At 35.8% G+C, this 17,689-nt stretch overlaps 1 protein-coding gene and 1 pseudogene across 1 annotated transcript; one reads left to right on the top strand and one right to left on the bottom strand.

Moving 5' to 3' along the window:
- The first annotated feature begins 2,606 nt into the window (after positions 1-2,606).
- On the top strand, positions 2,607-3,963 carry LOC114724104 (NAC domain-containing protein 83-like). Its single transcript, XM_028910397.1, has 3 exons — positions 2,607-2,868; positions 3,055-3,341; positions 3,449-3,963. Exons 1-3 carry the CDS (start codon positions 2,697-2,699, stop codon positions 3,731-3,733), a joined length of 744 nt encoding a protein of 247 aa, XP_028766230.1. The 5' UTR covers positions 2,607-2,696; the 3' UTR covers positions 3,734-3,963.
- Positions 3,964-7,158: 3,195 nt separating this feature from the next.
- LOC114724043 (uncharacterized) lies at positions 7,159-13,565 on the bottom strand (annotated as a pseudogene).
- Positions 13,566-17,689: the final 4,124 nt, after the last annotated feature.

Below are 17,689 nucleotides of genomic sequence, written 5' to 3' on the forward strand. Positions count from 1 at the left end.
GTCCCGTTTATAATAATTGCTTTATTCAGATAGCCCAAAAAAACATTTACCAGCATCAAAAAGAAAAACAGCTACAAAAAAAGATGGAGGAAAAACAAATAAATTGCCCAAAAATTTCGCATACTTTTGAACGAGGGATTTTACCAATGTTTAATCTGAATTTAATTTCAAAAAAAGCAGAACATTATATCACAGCAACGTAGTTAATAAAACATTAAACATCAAATACGCTTTTTAGGAATGTTCAAAGTAGTTCTATTATCTTTTAAAATTCATATGTCACATTTGTGAACAGGCTTTAATACAGGTAAAACCCAACTTTATTATGTCAAAAAGAAAATACCATTTCTTTAATTAAAACGAGTAAATTATCCAACAAATTTAAAAGGTGAAAAATCAATTGCATGGTTATTTATTCCTCTCCCAACAAATAGCAATTTTCTGGGGAGTATAATATCATATTTCTCAGCAATAATAATTATGTAATATCTGGTACTATCAATCAATTTATATTTGAACATTATCAAGCCTAAAAGAGAGGGTAATTCTTTTAGCATGATCTTTTTCCCTACTTGCCATTTAGGAATATACTTTTTTTTAAACTTGATTCATCCATTATTGGCAAGGAAGAGTGAAAACCCCACGTGGATGAACTTAAACTAAGAAAGTGAGAATGGAGAGAGAGGGAGAGTTCCTTATGAGCTAAGAATGAGTTGCTTTTGCACCTTTTGGAGGTTTTAGTGTCGGTCAACAAAGCACTCATTTTTGAGATGTATGTGTGTATTTATGAAGCCTTGACAAATTATTATTATTATGGCCATGAAAGCAAAAGCATAAAGCAGATATGAGACCCCCCATGTTCTCTTATTGCTGCTGTCTTAAGCAAACGAATACATTCAATTCAAGATCCACCGTTCTCCTCTTATCATTTTCTTCGCTTCGTTTGAATTTTCTTCCCTATCATTTTGGCTCTTTCCATCTCTCACCTAATGCACAAAATCTCCTTCTTAGGTAAGGAAAGTACCAATCCTTTCTTCTCTTAGTTGACCCCGCCTCCTTCTTGCTGCCTCCCCTTTTCATCTTTCCTGTTCTTTATTTCTCCTCGAATCTGATTCTTCCAGTGCCATATCATAAACAAGATAAAGAATAAAAGAAACCTATGGCTTCATAAATAGTGGAGAAGAAAACTATCATAAATAAAGTGGGAAAAAAACTTTTTTTTCTCTTTAAAAATAATATAGCAGTTGACATATATAAAGTGCTGCTTCATGACTCACCCATCCACTAAGACCAAATACAGAAATTAAAAGTATCATATCCTTCCCATCAGCTTCCCCGTAGAATACCTACAATGGATCAGCAATATTTTTACTGTGAAAACAACATTAACTGTCGGTTTGTTCTAATTAAGGCTGCCAATGTCATGTGGGGATGAAGAGCACCAGGAGAAGAGTCTGATTCAGGATCAAATACTTAGCTACAATGTGATGTGGATATGAAACTCCATTTATTTAATTAAAAGTGATGTGAATTTGAAGGAGATCAGTTTTATTTATGAACGAAATGAAAAGTCAGTTTTATTATACTGTTCATCTGAAACATCCCATAATTGATAGCAACTAACTTTCTCTCTGTCAGCCAATAGAGAATGCCCAGCCTGACAAAGCTGACTTCATTACACCCTCAGCCAAAAAATTCACACTCCATGAACATTAAGCAAACCATTCCTCAATGTAGTATTTGGATCCTTTTCACTCTTCAGTTTCTGTTCAGAAAATTAATGTCTGCGTTTCAGGGAAATTATTCTGAGCATCTATTACATATATCTCACTAAGATGCTTAATCTTCTGCTTTTTTTTTTTTTTAAAAAAAAAGTGTGTGTGTGGGTGTGTTCGTAAGCTCTTTATCTCAGGCCATGTCATCCAACATATTTCATGCACATGAACTTTAAGCAGCAAAGGGGTAAAACAGACCAATTTGGAGGTGAATGCATTTTTCCAACAGGACTCATATAAATTGGGAAAGCATGACTTCATATATGACATCAATCATCATAAAGGATACAACTTAGCTTATTAAAGGGGCAAAAAAGGAATACAACCATTCAAATTTCACACAGGAAATTCCAATCATCCAACAACCCCAGAAGTTGAGATTAGTCAATGATTTACCCAATATTAGATGAAGGAATAGCAATTAACATCAAATGGGGAACTGTTAATTTTCAAGGCTGTCAATTTCAAACTAGCAATTAACTATAATTACTTCTTTAAACGCATGTACCAATGATATTTCAGTACTTGTAAACACAAGATTGATCGGGGCCAACGATAGAATCTCAGGATATATTTCTAATAGAATAATTTAATAAATTAATGAATAAACTTCAAGTTTTGAAGGATCACTTTATCATGACATAAAAAGCCGCGACCTAACAAACAATAGACAAAGCAAAAGACTTTAGACTATTGATTACATCTTTGTTTAAAATAATTGTCAAACATCAAACTTAGTCTGTTAAGTATTGCCCCCCTTTATATTTATATATCGGCCTGATTTCCCTACTTCAACCAGAGCTTCAACCTCATTGTTGCCAGTTAGACATTCTCCAGTTTTTGTTCTTAATTTCTGGGCAAACAAGAGCCCAAGAAGAATTTAAGTTTGAGGCTAATTGTTAGGTAAATTGAATAGAAAAGATGAATTTTATGAAGAATGGAGTTCGCAGATTGCCCCCTGGATTTAGGTTCCAGCCAACAGATGAAGAGCTTGTGTTTCAGTACTTAAAATGCAAGGTTCTTTCATGTCCACTGCCTACATCGATCATTCCTGAAGTCAATGTCTGCAACTACGATCCTTGGGATTTGCCAGGTACCTCAATTCTAAAAACCTCTACTTGTTGAAAAGGAATGTGATCATACATACGTACGTGGGTACGTACATACACACACACCCACATGCGCACACAGATATTACATTGTGTATGTATTTCACTGCATCTGCATTATTGATTTGGTTCATAAATGTAAGTAGTTGAGTTCAATATTGTGTGTATAGGTAATTGTGAAGAACAGGAGAGGTATTTCTTCAGTCACAAGGAAGCGAAATACAGAAATGGTAATCGAATGAACCGAACGACCAGGTCTGGGTATTGGAAGGCAACTGGTTCAGACAAGAAAATATCGTCTCCAACAAATAACAACAACAATAATAGTTTTTCTGGGGTGAGAAAAACCTTAGCATTTTACGAAGGGAAGGCTCCAAACGGCTCTAGAACTAACTGGGTCATGCACGAATATCGCCTTGTCATTGCAGAAACGAGCGCTCCCAACTCAACCCACCTGGTATGTGAAAGAAATTCCAATCCTTTAGGGTTAATAAATTATAATGCAATATCAGGAACTGTATGATCATATGAATCAACGAAGAACTAAAGATGAAGTATTTGCAGAGTCATGGGAAGGAGGTAGGAGACTGGGTTCTGTGTCGGATAAGCATGAAGGCGGGAAGAGAAGGCGGTGAGGCGAGAATGATGAGGAGAAGCTCAGAGATAGATGTTGATGTGGGAGAAACAAGATTCTTTGATTTTACGAGGGTAACAGGGATTGCTGCGAAACTCCATTATTCTGACACGTCATCGTCTTGTTCCAGTTCTAGCGACATCACAGAGGTGTGTTCATACGTAGCAGATCATGAAGAAACAAGTGGCCATAGCTATAGTACTGCTGGCTCCTAAAAGTTAATTATAAGATCGAACCACTTATATATAATTATATATATATATATATATAGAGAGAGAGAGAGAGCTATTTACATATGTTTCTGAGTATGGATCAAATGCCTGAAATTAAATTATTCACTCTAATTTCTTCTTAATTAGCACAACACAATGAGGAGCGATATGGATTTGCAGTGGCCGGATGCATCTGATGAGATTCTTAAATGATAAGCTGATCCTTCTCTTCTCGTTTTTTCTATACGACATTACATAATATGTATAAATTCTCCTGCGCACTCAATTTATTTTGCCCCATTGACTAACATTTTCCGATTTTCAAAACAAAAAAAGGGAAAAAATTAAAAAAGTAAGCTTCTTTCTTGCCTTATTAGTTTGTGTAGTTAAATACTGAAATTGAAACTAAATATTAGGTGACACAGTAGGTGGTAGCTAAAGCCCATTGAAATTTAATCAAAGCATTAGGTTATCAGCAAATTAATTACTTTGACCTTTTTATCCCGGGGGGGTGGACTTTGACCATAAAGACGCACATCCGTTGGTATAGGCAGATGAAGAATTTTTCTAGGATGTTTTTTTTTTTCAATTGCCAACAGTTTTTAATAGGTATATTATGAGATTTCACATGTCTAGTGTAATTCTGTAGCCTCCGTAGTAGAAGGCTGTCTTCAAGAACAATTTCGGTGTTTATCGTTTTGATGAATATCTTAAACTCATCAGATTTAGACCATTCATATCTCATTTGAATGATCAGGATTTGATTTCTTTTTTATTTTACTTATTCAAAATAATTATTTTAATATGAATAAAATCTAAAATAAAAATAATCTCTTAATTATCCTTTTTTCAAAAAATAGTTTTTTATTGTAAATAATTAATTAAAATTTTTAAATCTAAATTCAAATTTGATAAGTCTAGAATACTCATCAAAACAATGAGCATCAAAAGTAATTCCCTGTCTTCATTCTTCTAAAAACCAGCGGGGTTAATATATTTATACATCGTTCCTGCATAATCAAATTTTTCTATCAAAATTTAAGGAAGTGTATCATATACATGCGTATCGTAATAACATGAAAACAATATCCCTGATAAAATTCAACTGAAGAAGTAACAGGTAAAAATTTTATATAATACACAGGTTCATTTTGAGCGCCAGTATCTTAATCTGGAGCACAACTAAAGGCAATTATTCATCTTTTATTCATCCAGGCCCAAAAGTTAAGATTTTAATGGGCCATCGTGGCCTCTTTAGCCTTATGGGCCTCGGTGGCTCAAAAGTGAAGATTTCGATGGGCCATGAGGCCCAAAAGTCTCGCAATATATAAATATATATATATATATATATAATCTTTTAGCCAGCTTATTTTGTTACGCGTCATTCCCGCTCAAATTCCCTGGACCGAACAGCAACAGAATCCGTTGCTTCAATCTTTAGTTCAAGGTTGTCAGAATGCTATTTCATCGGTGCCAAAAACGTCGTAAGATGTTACTCACCGACAAGGCAAAGCCATATCACATTCTTCCGTTATTGCAACCAAAATATAACGCTTTCCTCCAACCATGAACAAGTTCATTTCCAGCTGAAAACACACCCGTTTTTAAGTTCTTGAAAATGTCATTATAATTATCTAGGCTTAGTCTAAATCAAATCACAATACCTTACCTTGTCTATTATTATCCATCATCACCTGTAATCACACTCTGTACATTCACAACGCCATTATATATTTCCCCATCTTGCTGCACCTGCTCTCATCATCAACCAATTTTCAAGTCCTTTGAGAGTTGCAGCAGAATTAATCCTTCTGCTTGCAACCTCATAATCGTCACAATCATCTTCTTCTTCTTCTTCCTCGTGCAATGGGGTGTGGTAGTTCCAGGATGAATTCTGTTGAAGGGGTAGTACCTGAAAAAATTCGCCCCCTTTTTCTTCGTCGTTATGAGGAGATAACAAAACGCCGACAGAGACCAGCAGCCGCCATGCGGAGAGAAACCACCCTCTCGAAGAAAAAGCTGCTAAAGGAAGATGAAGATATTAACTCTAATTCTTCCGGTGAAGTTGAAGCAGCGTACCAGCCGGCGATGACTTCTCCGAGGAAGGTTGAACCCACCAACAAAGTGGCTCCATTGCCTGACTCAGACTCAGAATACGAAACTTTCACAGATGCAGAAAATCACAATGGCAACACGAAACAAGCACTCCAAGAAAAAGAGATAAACGCCGACAACGACAAAGATAGTCAGGAAGCAGGGGAAACAGTTCCAGAGAATGAAAATGAACAAGTAGAAGAGAAAAATGATGATGGTGATGATTTTGATTTTGGCGGACTCGTATGTCCAGGCTCCCCAAGCTTTAGAATTTATTGTCTTCCTCCTCAGACTGACAAGGACGAAAGTGAGTGTTTTCTGCAAATTCAAACAAATTTGACTTTAACAGGTTCTTTTGTGTGCGCGTGCGTGTTTAACAAGATCCTCGATATTGTGCTTCTGCGAATTTAAACAAAATCTTGTGTGTTAAATAAATGCAGGGAAGAGCCAAGAAATGATCACGCACCAGAAATCAATCAGTGTTGAGAGTGTGCAAAACCCGGCTTCGGGGCACGTCAAGACATCGAGTGTTGACAGCATAGCTAGTGCCGCATCATCACAGAACTCAAAAATCTTGAACGAGGTGAGCAATTTCTACTTTCGCTCTTGATTTTATCTATCTATCTGTCTATTTATTTATTATTTCACCAAATGCAACAATCCCCCCTCACATTTCTCTTCTTATTTCTCGATTCAGTGCGCTGAAACACAATCAACTGGTAAGAGAAGAAGAAACAGAAAGAAGAAATTCCGGGCTGTGAAGAATGCACTCGTTGTTAAATCATTATACGCGGGTTGCTCTTGCGCTGGCGTTGACAGAAATCGTCTTGCTGCTGCAAAAACAATGAAATGACTGTGACATTTATAGATATCAGAAAGAATAATGACCAGCCAACCGATACTCTCCATTTCACTGAATATTTCATTTTGTTCCTGAGTTCCCCTCATCAGGTGGATTATTAGGGAGCATGCCGTTATCAATAATACGAAGAACATAAATAGCTTGTCTTTGTTCTTCATGTAATTGGTATTATGTATTTTACGATTCTTTCAAATGCTAAATTGATTCACCCTACACAGTAGTCTGTCACATAATTCAATTTCTCTTGTCCAGACAAAAGACTTGGAGAGAGGAATACTGCAGCTTATTGCAAACATATGTTGATTAGCATAAAACTTTATCTAGAACACTTTGACCACATCATCAAATCGAACTATAAGTAGCTCGTCCAAGTCTTACATGGCAACACTTAATATCATATTCTCTGAATATGAAAACGCACACAAGGGCAAACATAAGAAACCTTTAGCAATTTATCAAACTCAAATAACATAGAATCTGCTACAGAATCGAAGAACAAGCGTTGCAGAAACTATCCACAGCAAACCTAGTTGGATGGAAAGGCAGCGTTGAGGAATTCTTCATCTTCCAAGAAAATTTGCAAATCCCTGGATTCCATCAGGAAGTCAACTGCTCCTCGTCGAACTTCAGTAGAAATCCCAACTTGATCAGCTCAGAAAGTGCCCCTACATGATCAACATTCTCACAGAGTATGCCCACAGAGATTGCTTCCGAGTAAAAAGTGGCATATTTGATCATGCTTGCATTTCCAGTTTCCAAGTCCATATGCTGGATGAAAAGTTTGGAATTTTCCCAACGCATCATCTGTTCGCCTTCTTGGTAATGGTCCTCCCTGATGAAAGTGACAAACAATAGCTTACAGTGATTGGCTCAGTCATCTCATAAACTTTGAGCTCAAGAAGACCTTCGACGGCTTTGTGTCTCTTCTCTACTTCCATGTTGAGGCTAGAACAAGCAAGAAAACCAAGAACAAGCTTAACCAACCCCTTTCCAATGAAGATACTCCTTGGCTCCACCTCATTGAAATGCGCACCATCTAGTTGAAACGATTCTTCCTTCTGTACACATTCAGATATAGTGCAAACACCAATTTCCTTGTAGATGTCTAATAATTCAAGCCTGTCCAATGATGGCAAGCTTGGCTGAGGATACCAGACAAATACTCTCTGTTTCTCAAAAAGATTCTTCATATAAAGGTTGTCAGCAACAAAAACATCAGACTTGTCAGACAAAAGTATTCCACTGGAGTCTGATGTAACGGGTAGTTTCATCAAGCTCTCAGAAAGCTTTTTCTTTGTTTTCTGGCTGTTGTGCTGCAAAATAAAACTCCAGAACTTACAGCATTTGTCTTGTGAAATTTGTTCAACTGAATTCTCCCATTCTTTCCAAAGCTCTATGTAGTCATCAACCTGAGGATTGCTTCTCACGCCCAAAGCTGAGGAGAAAAAGTGAAGTAACTTCTTTTCGTAGTATCTCTCCAAAACATAGAACTTTGAACTAAAAAGATTATCCTTGTCATGGATGACACAGTTTTCAGGATTGACAAACTCTCCATTTTGATCTCCATTTGGAATCCACATCATTTTCCTTTTATCAGTTCCTTTCTCAGGCTTCCAATCATATTCACTCAAGTACCTGTAAATTCGCACTATGGTAGAAAATTCAGAATGGTAGCCGAGATAACTAGCCATTACTGAGCTCCCTTTCTGACAATCATCAATAACCCCTATTGCCACGAGTTCTTTTTTGTAAGATGCAATTTTCGGTCCATAAAAAGTCTCATCAACGAATGGTCCATCCATTGGCTCCAATTTCCACTGAGAATCAAACAATAAACATCTTTTTGGAGTCTCATAACCACCTTTGGTCTTCAACCATCGTTTCGACAACTGTTTTGCAGAGTCCTCATCAAAGGATTGAAGACCCTCGTGCATTAAGTGAATGCATTCCAGCAATGAAAACACATTTTCAGGAGTTATGGAGGAAGGATCTGAAGGAAACCTTAGACCAGCAGAGATTAACTTGAGTCCGTCTTTCACTTCAATAGCAACTCCCATTCTTTTCAACTCTTCCTTGTACTCATGGATGCCCTTGCCATAAAAATTATCACTATCATCAATGAAGAGGAGACGGGTAATTGCAGAGAGAGATTCCCATTCTGGACCAAACAAAATGCAATCTTTGGAAGACTTATAAGCACCAGAGCGTCCGCAACCAATTGGCCTTCTTAACATGTTCGAAAACTTTGAAGGAAATGAATATCGAGCTTCATTCAGTTGTCTGTAGCAGGAGAGAAATGACTCAACATGTTGCTTGGTAAAGGAAGTTTGAGATGCCTTCTGCTCAAAAACAACTCCAAATGCTTTGATTGCATCCTCAAAATCAACCACCACTCCCATTATCTTCAATTCATCCTTGTAACTCATAATCATGTCCCTGTAGAATTTATGATCAATCACAGGGAAACTATTGAATACCTCTAGAATACAACCCCATCCAGGATCAGATAAGTAACAGTCACCGGGAGCTTTTAACCCCTTGCCTGTCATCAAGCAATTTGATCCTTGAAGCGCACTAACAAGCTTGCCGGAGTCACCTGAGAAATGCATGCATTCTAGTATCAAGATAATAGCCTCAGCCGTGAAATAAATCAAATTAGAGGGTGATTTTAAGCGGTTTATAAGAAGTTGGTATCTTCCACCAAAGCCAACCATCACACCCAACAACTGAAGTTCCTCCTTGAATTCATATATTTGTTCACCATAGTAAGATCTGTTGATGAAAGGGAGATTGCTAATTTGTGATGCAGTTTCCCACTCACAATCATACAAGATTGCTCTACCAGGAGACCTATAACCGAGGTCCGTCTTGAGCCACCTTCCCTTTTTTATGCTGCTCACAAAATCCTCCAAGGGAAAAAGATTTCGCCTTAGATATCTGATGAATCTGAGAATCGAAAAAACTTGATCTCTATTTAAAGTGAAAGAAGCTGCCCGAGACATCAGTTCATTCCCGATAAAAGCACATGCCTCCTTACAATTGAACATCACTCCAATTGTTTTCAACTCGTCCTCGTACTCACTAAGTTTATCCCCATAAAATCTCTGATCAACCAATGGAATGTCGACAAGAACAGATCCATTTTGCAAAAGGTTTCCCAATGTTGAGTCGACTAAGAATGACTTCGAAGGTGGCCTATACCCATTGATTGTAACTTTCAGCCAACTACCTTCCCTTACGGATTTTAGGAACCCTCTGGTAGAGCTCCCCTATACTTGAGATTCCGTATCCAACCCAAAAGCAAGAAAGCATTTTCCTTCGTCAGAGGATTATTAACAGAGGAAAAGCCAGCATTTGGAGGAGATATGTGAGGTATATCACAAGCTCCAACACGAGCTTTAAGGAAGCCCATGAGCTCTTCTGGTTGGTATATTGGCTTGCATAGAAGCGTGAGTGCAAATAGTCTTCTTTCAACTCAACATAGCCTTCATCCCTCCATGGATTAGAAACAATCAAATCTGCCCATTTACTCCCTTTAGCCGGCACAAGAACCCCCTGTCTGCATGTGGACACGCGACCATAATTGTCTATTAGTGGCAAGGACTGGCATAGATCATCAACCTGCCGCTTTGACAAATATCGCTTTGAGAATGAGTGATATAAGAAATGCGAATATGCAAGGGCGAGGTGGCAGTCACTGCTGAACAGAATTGCAAACGCGATTTGCATAATGCTCTGCACCCAAAATTTCAACATTAATTTCTTTTTCCAGCCATCCCAACAAAGTCTGTTTCCGAGGGAATTGTTGTATTGCCTTCTGTGTATTTTCTGGCATAAAATAATGATTGCCCGCACAAGAGAATTCCTTGTTCCATGAAATGAGCCACGAGATAGGACAGGATTGATTCGGATCAGCTAAGAGAATCTTCACGGAACCATGGTCCCTTCTGCATTTATCAAGGTTGAAATAGGACATATTTCCATCCGAGCCAACATATTTGATTGCAGAAATGTACTTCATGTTGGAGAACCAGATCCTGGACCCCCAATTCTCAGCAACAAACAGCAAAAGCTGCAAGTAGACTTCTTCTGATACTCCCATCACGAGATTAGAACTCAGAATACACTTTGCATACCATTCACTGTTGACTGGATGTACACCCAAGAAGTCCAGTATGTGATCATACTGAACTTGGTCAAACGAAGAATTTAGAATATAGTTTCCATGGGATGATAGGTTTCCCAAGTGCACTCCTTCCTCTTTGGCCTTTGTTAAAATATCCCAGAAAGCAGGCAATAGTCTGCCAACTTCACGAGGCTTATAAAAGTGCTTCTGCTTCGAGTATGTCTCACTAGGAACAATACTTTCTTCAACCACTTTTGCTTTGATTTTATCCCTCACATTATTCAACTCTTGATAGGAAGAATCATTGACCGGAAGGAATTGAAAGAACCGAGTCAAACTGGACACCGGAGCATCATCTGATGATATAACAAGTGATTTGAATGCATCCATGAAAGCGGAAGCAACACAGTTGAGTATACCTTGGTTCCACTTATCATCTAAGAGAATTGTCTCTCTTGATGAAGCCAAGACAAAATCTGCTTGAATTATGAAAGGAAAGTTGGTTACCATCTCTGTAGGAAGAAACGCATAGATCCCAGGTGAACTCCTTCCCCTGTTAAGCCTCGCCTGATTTGGAAAGGCTAACGTGACAACCCACTCCTCCACATCCATTCTTCTTTCTACTCGATTTTCTGGCCTTACCGGAAATCTTTGCCTCCACATGTGATACATGCATTCCTTTTCAGAATCCTCATTCTCTTCAGCAGATAGACGGAGAATGTAGGACTCAGCATTCATGTTTTTTCTTGTCATAAAATCACTCTCACTCGAAATGGCTATAGCAGTTACAGTATTGAACCTAGGATCCTCGTTATCTTCCTTCACTGAAAGTTGTTTGATTTTTGAAAGGAATAGAAGAATTTCTGGATGAATGATGGAGAGCTGCTGTTTCACTGGTCCCACTTTGTCTGGCTTCAGAGGCAATACAATGACTGTGGTTGGAAGGGAATCACCCCCACCACATACTTGCTCTATGTCTTCAAGTGTTGGGTTCTCCTCAACCCATTCCGGCACTATATATCCAAGACCGCAATGTGGACAGGGCCCCTCATTGAACCGTATCTGATATCCGTTGCTGAAAATATAAGGCGTTGCAGTAATCAAGAATACACTCTTGAAACCAATCCCTGCAATTTAACCACAAAATAGCTTTTATCAACATTACTTCAGAGGCTGCTTGTGAAATAGGAACGTGCTCAATTGTTCAGATAGTTATAGACAAATTAAAACTAAAACTATCGATGTAAATATATCCCCCAACCCTCTGTACAACCTCACAATACCAATAAAACAAGTTGGAGTTAGTTATAAGAATTGCCTTTTATCTAGGCTTCAAAATAATATTAAACTATTTACCTCATCTTTAGTGATCAAAAGAACTTGAACTTGGTTCTTGTTGAAAGGAAATGCTCTACTAAGGAAATAAGTATCAAGAATAAGAAAGTACCTTTCTCCCCTATGTAACCACTTCTTCTGTTGCCCTTCTTAGTGGATCGTCCAACACTGCAGATGGATCAATGTTTTCGGGAGAAAAACCCTTCTCATTGTTCAGAATGAGTAATGTGGCCGGAGCTCGTGTGGCTGTTATGTCCTTTGATGTTATGATGAATTGAAGTGTTGGATCAACACCCTCATCATACTGATTGTCTTCTGCGTTCTGCAATGGCAAATGCAAGTTATGAAAAAGTATTCATGAATCTCATTTGCAAATGAGTAACCACAAAATAGCAAGTCAGGAATATAAATATCAAACCATGAGAAGTTATGGTCTCATTAATAAGTTAAATTTTTTTTTCCACAGATAGATAAATCTCATTTGCAAATTAGTAGTTTTAGTAAAATAGCAAATCAAGGAATAAAAATATCAAACCATTAAAAAGACTTTTGATCCTTATTTTGGTGTTGCAAAATCTTTTGATCCCAATATTAAATTAATTCAATATATTGATAGTCAAATGCCATTTCCCTTTCAAAACTGCAAGGAAAGCTGGTGATACACATGGAGTTTAATTAATTTTAACTGAGGTATTTTAAAAACAAATTTCCCAGAGCCAGTATATTAAAACGTACAAGGTTATGCAATCACACTGGAATTTCACCGGGTAAAGAGCAGACATATAAAATATCCAATACACATTTGACAGTAAGCAAGCTCTAATGCAGATTGCTTGGTCATGGACATATATATTGTACTCCTTCCATCCTTACTATAAGATCCAATTTTTTAATAGATTTGTCTCCTTTTATAAAATTCTTTTTGAGTTTGTCTGAGCATTTAATACAGTATTATCTGTTTTACTCTTAATTTAATATATTTAATACATTCTCTTTCTTTATTTATCTTATTATTACTCTCTCACATTTATCTATTTATACACAGAGGTATATTTAGAAGAAAAAAAATTATATTTACTACGTATTAATTGTTTTAAACTAATTTTAACTGTTTTTTTATACCGCGTAATTTAAATCTCATCGTAACAAGGGACGGACTCGTATTCTAATTGCAAGCTTTGGGTATATTAAGATAAAGAAGGTAGAAGTAGTAAATGACAAGGCACGAAGGATGAGTAGAGAAGGAAACTAACCTGAATGAGCTCCATGAGAAAGTGAACATCTTTAGCATAGAGTTCGGCAGACAGATTCTTGACAGCTTCGTGAAGGTCGAGGATCAAGGGGTTTTCTGTGCCTCCAATGGAGAACTTGTCCCTTCGTATCTTCTCAACGTGTTCCTTTGGACTTGGATTCCCCATTCGCAGTAGTCTACTTAATCGCTCACTTCTCCCAAAGGTTGAACCAGATTTTCTCAGAAAGGTGAACAAGCATGAATGAATACACACACAGGACAATGTGAGAGTGACTGATGGCTGATAAGTGAGTCGTCTTAAGTATTGCTCTAGCTCTTCATCTTTTGAGACTCCTTCGTCAACAAGCAAGCAATCCCACGCGACTTTTTCGGTTTTTCCACTCCGTGGTACGGAAAGTAACGTAATGTGCGCCCGCTTAGACGCGGGCCCCTGTGCGATGTCCATGTCATTTTTTTTTATTTCATTTTCTCGAAAAATAAATCACACCGTATAAGAAGTCTCCAAGAGATGCCACGTGATTTTACAAAATAACTACATTTGATAAAGGGTTAATCTAATTTTTAGTCTTTTAAGTTTGTCTTTTTTTTTGTCCCTCAAAATTTCAAATGATAGGTTTTGGTCCTTCTTGGTTGGAGCAAAATAGTCCAAGTTTTTATTGGATTATAGGGACTAATATTTTATATGAAAAGAAATTTGAAGGACCAAAATCTATGATTTAAAATTTGAGAGACTAAAACCAAATTGAAGACAATCTTAAAAGATCAAAGTTTATATTAACCTTTTGACAAATTTTAAGCCGAGGGCTCTACCGCATCGCACTAGATGAGTAGCATGACCTTGAGCTCTAGCCCTTCTCAGGTCCGGAAAAAATATTTCAAAGAAGTCAACTTTTTAAAAATAATTTTAAAATGTACTCTTCTGATTTTTAATATAAAATCTATTTAACTAATTTAATTAGGTTAAGAAAGTTATATAAGTTAGTTAATTATAAAAAATATGACATGTTTTTTTCTAAAATATCATAATCATTTTTCTTAATATCCTTCCTCCCTTACTTACTTGATTATAGTTAAAAGAGTATTCATAAAAATAATTTAAAAAAATTAATAATATAAAAAATATATCTTATATTTAGGATCAAAATTAACTTTATAATTAGATCTTATATTAAAGAGCATACGAGTGCAAGATAATTGCATAAGACAAATTACGTGAAAATACTTTTGTTAAGTAATTTTGAGGGTTTCTAAACACCGCTTTAAAAAAGATAAAAAGAAGTAAAAAAGCACAAATATATATAGTTTTTATTTAATATTACAATATAATAATATTTTCATAGGATATTAGATCCAATCATTAAATATTGATCATCGAGATAACAAGCAAAGAGAGCGGCCAGTTGAGAGATTCATTTCCTTCACATCCATGGCATTTAGGTAAAAACCCACAGCCTCACCCCTTTTATAAAGACTGAAAGAAACAACATCGCATGAGAAGGGCCGAACATAATATTATTATTTTATTTTATTTTATATAATTGATTTTTTATAAAAAAATATTAATAGTTTTTTTTGCCGGTAAGATATTAATAGTTTATTTATTATTATAGTACTAGCTCCGGTCCTAATTATAAGATCTTATTTATAGTTTATAAATAGAACCAGAAATAATATATAATGTAACATCCTAAATATATCTTTGAAAAAATTTATTATTATTTCAAAAAAATATAAAAAATAATAATATTTCATTATAATAAAATAATATTGTTACATGTAAATAAATAAATAAATAAAGAGAAACCCTAGCTTTTCCACCGAATTCGGTGGAAAAGCAGGGTGCATTTAAGAAGAAGAAGAAAGATGGGGGAAGTCATTTAATAAAAGAAGAAAAATAAAAGGGGACAACTGAGTAGGGTAGATAATAAAAAGACAAAGTGTCATGCAGAGAAGAGAAAGAAAGAGTAAGAGGCACAGAAAGAGAAATCGAGAGAGAAACATAGAAGTGTTAGCATTTTGAAAAGTAATACAAATTTTAAGGATCATATAGGTACATAAATATACTTTTTTTATTAAATTTTTTTATGAATATTTTCTATATATTTAGAGGTTTATATTAGTAATTTCATTATAATATTTAGAGAAAATTTTGTGGTTTAGGTATTGAGTAAGTATTGAGTTTTGATAATATATGGCTGTAAAAATTTAAAGATACATTATTAAGGAACTTTAATCAATTTAGGTTTGCCTATTTATTACTTTTGGTATTTAAAATTAAATTTATTTTGTTAAAAAATCTGTTATTTATGATATATCTCATGTTTATACCGATTAAAATTAAGTTAAATAATTTATTTGGATTGTTTGATATATTATTAAAATTTTAATCAGTTTATATTTATTTATTGATTGTTTTGTTAATTTTAAACCAAGATTTTAGTTGAAAAATATATTATTCAAGACATATAGAATGTTTTTAGAGATTAAATTTAAATTAAATAATTTATTTGGGTTATTAATATATTATTGAGATTTTAATCAGTTTAAAATATGAAATAGGTTAAGGATATGTTATTAGAAAAATTTTGAAACTAAAAACTTAAGTTATAAATTAAGAATTTTACAGTGTTAGATGAAAACAGTTTTTATAGATATATAATTTGAATGAGTTTTTTTTTGGGCAGAGGAAGATTGTTAGTTGAAGTAATACTTTTGTGGTAGTAAATATATATATGTTATTAATAATAAATTCTAGGAAAAATTCTAAAAAAAACCCTTGGAGTATAATGAATTCCTGATTGGGTCCTGGAATTGTGTAAATAACAAAAAAGGTCAGTAACCCAATCTGTCATTTGTAAAATCAAAAGGAATTGACAACTTTGCCATCATTTGTATTTATTCACTACAATGATTTAAAGAATCACTATAGGGGTTTAGACGTTACTTAGATATCTGTAGAGAATAACTACTCATTTTTCCGTAATCAGGAATGTTCCATGAGAAGGTGGCTTATTATTAACTACAACTAATCATGTAATCACTAAAACAATGTAAGCGTTACATAGATTCGTTTAGAAAGTAACTACTTGTAAAACCCTTTACCCTAAAAACGTTAGAACTCATCACAAAGTCACTACTATGATAGAAAAGGAAAATCTGTCAAATGAACTACCATAGTAGGAAGAAATTTGCATAATTTTGAATTCACATTTAAACCGTTGCATGCAACTGAAATCATTCATTTACATCTACTGGGCCTCCGAGCCTCCGGCCCGGGTAACAACAAACATCACATCAGCCCATCTAAATGATTCCCAACCAAATAATCCAAAGTTCATAAAACACTAGCAATGGCCTCCAGCCAACCAAAATAAGGAGATACATTCTCTCCAGTTTACAACAAGGCCAGGTACTCAAATATATCAAAAAGTAGTCCTAACTGTGGCAATATATACTAGTCATACATATACAAATGCTAGAGGCCTAAAGCTAACCAAGCTCAAGCCTCTGCGTCTCTTCCCGATGGCCCACGCCCGGAACCTTCACCTGAAAATATTGTAAACCATGGGGTGAGACAAAGTCTCAGTAACCAACCTTTCCAATACTAGGTACTACTAAATAGGTGCTCATGAGGTGTCAAGTGGGGCAGTTCACAAGTAATATAATAACAAGATAGCCACAATAAATCATGCGAGTGAAATGATGCAAATCCCATTAACCAAATCCCTCACTTTGGGGGATTTTCAGGAGCCGAAACCGGCCTATCCCTCACTATGGGGGACGTAAGGAGCCATAAAAGGCCTATCCCTCACTCTGGGGGACGTAGGGAGCCAAAAGGCCTATCCCTCACTATGGGGGACGTACTAAGCCAACCATCATGCATTAATGGAGGCCTTACCACGTGGTAGTAACAGACAAAACTCTCGCCAATTCCCAATTAATGCATCATGCTCAAATCGTAATGAAAGAGTAATAATCATTTCACAATTAACCTCATTCAGTAGCATATCTTTCACAATTCCAAAATTCATTCATCATTAGTCGAAACCTCACAAGACGATTTTCCTTTTTATACACAACATACAGTTTGAACATAATTACTACTTAGAGCATAAAACATAAATCTACTCACAAAACCACAGAAGCAAGTACTAAGGATTGGAAAGTGGTTACCTCTCGCCTGAGCAAAAAATAACAAACCAACGATGTGGCCCCGTGCACCACCAAGACTCACAACCGGTCTACACAAGCACACAAACACACAACCATCATATATTAGCTTTCAAACTA

This window comes from Neltuma alba, unplaced genomic scaffold, assembly GCF_004799145.2.
Source record: "Neltuma alba isolate B1F8T4 unplaced genomic scaffold, ASM479914v2 tig00012167_pilon, whole genome shotgun sequence".
Taxonomy (NCBI): Eukaryota; Viridiplantae; Streptophyta; class Magnoliopsida; order Fabales; family Fabaceae; genus Neltuma; species Neltuma alba.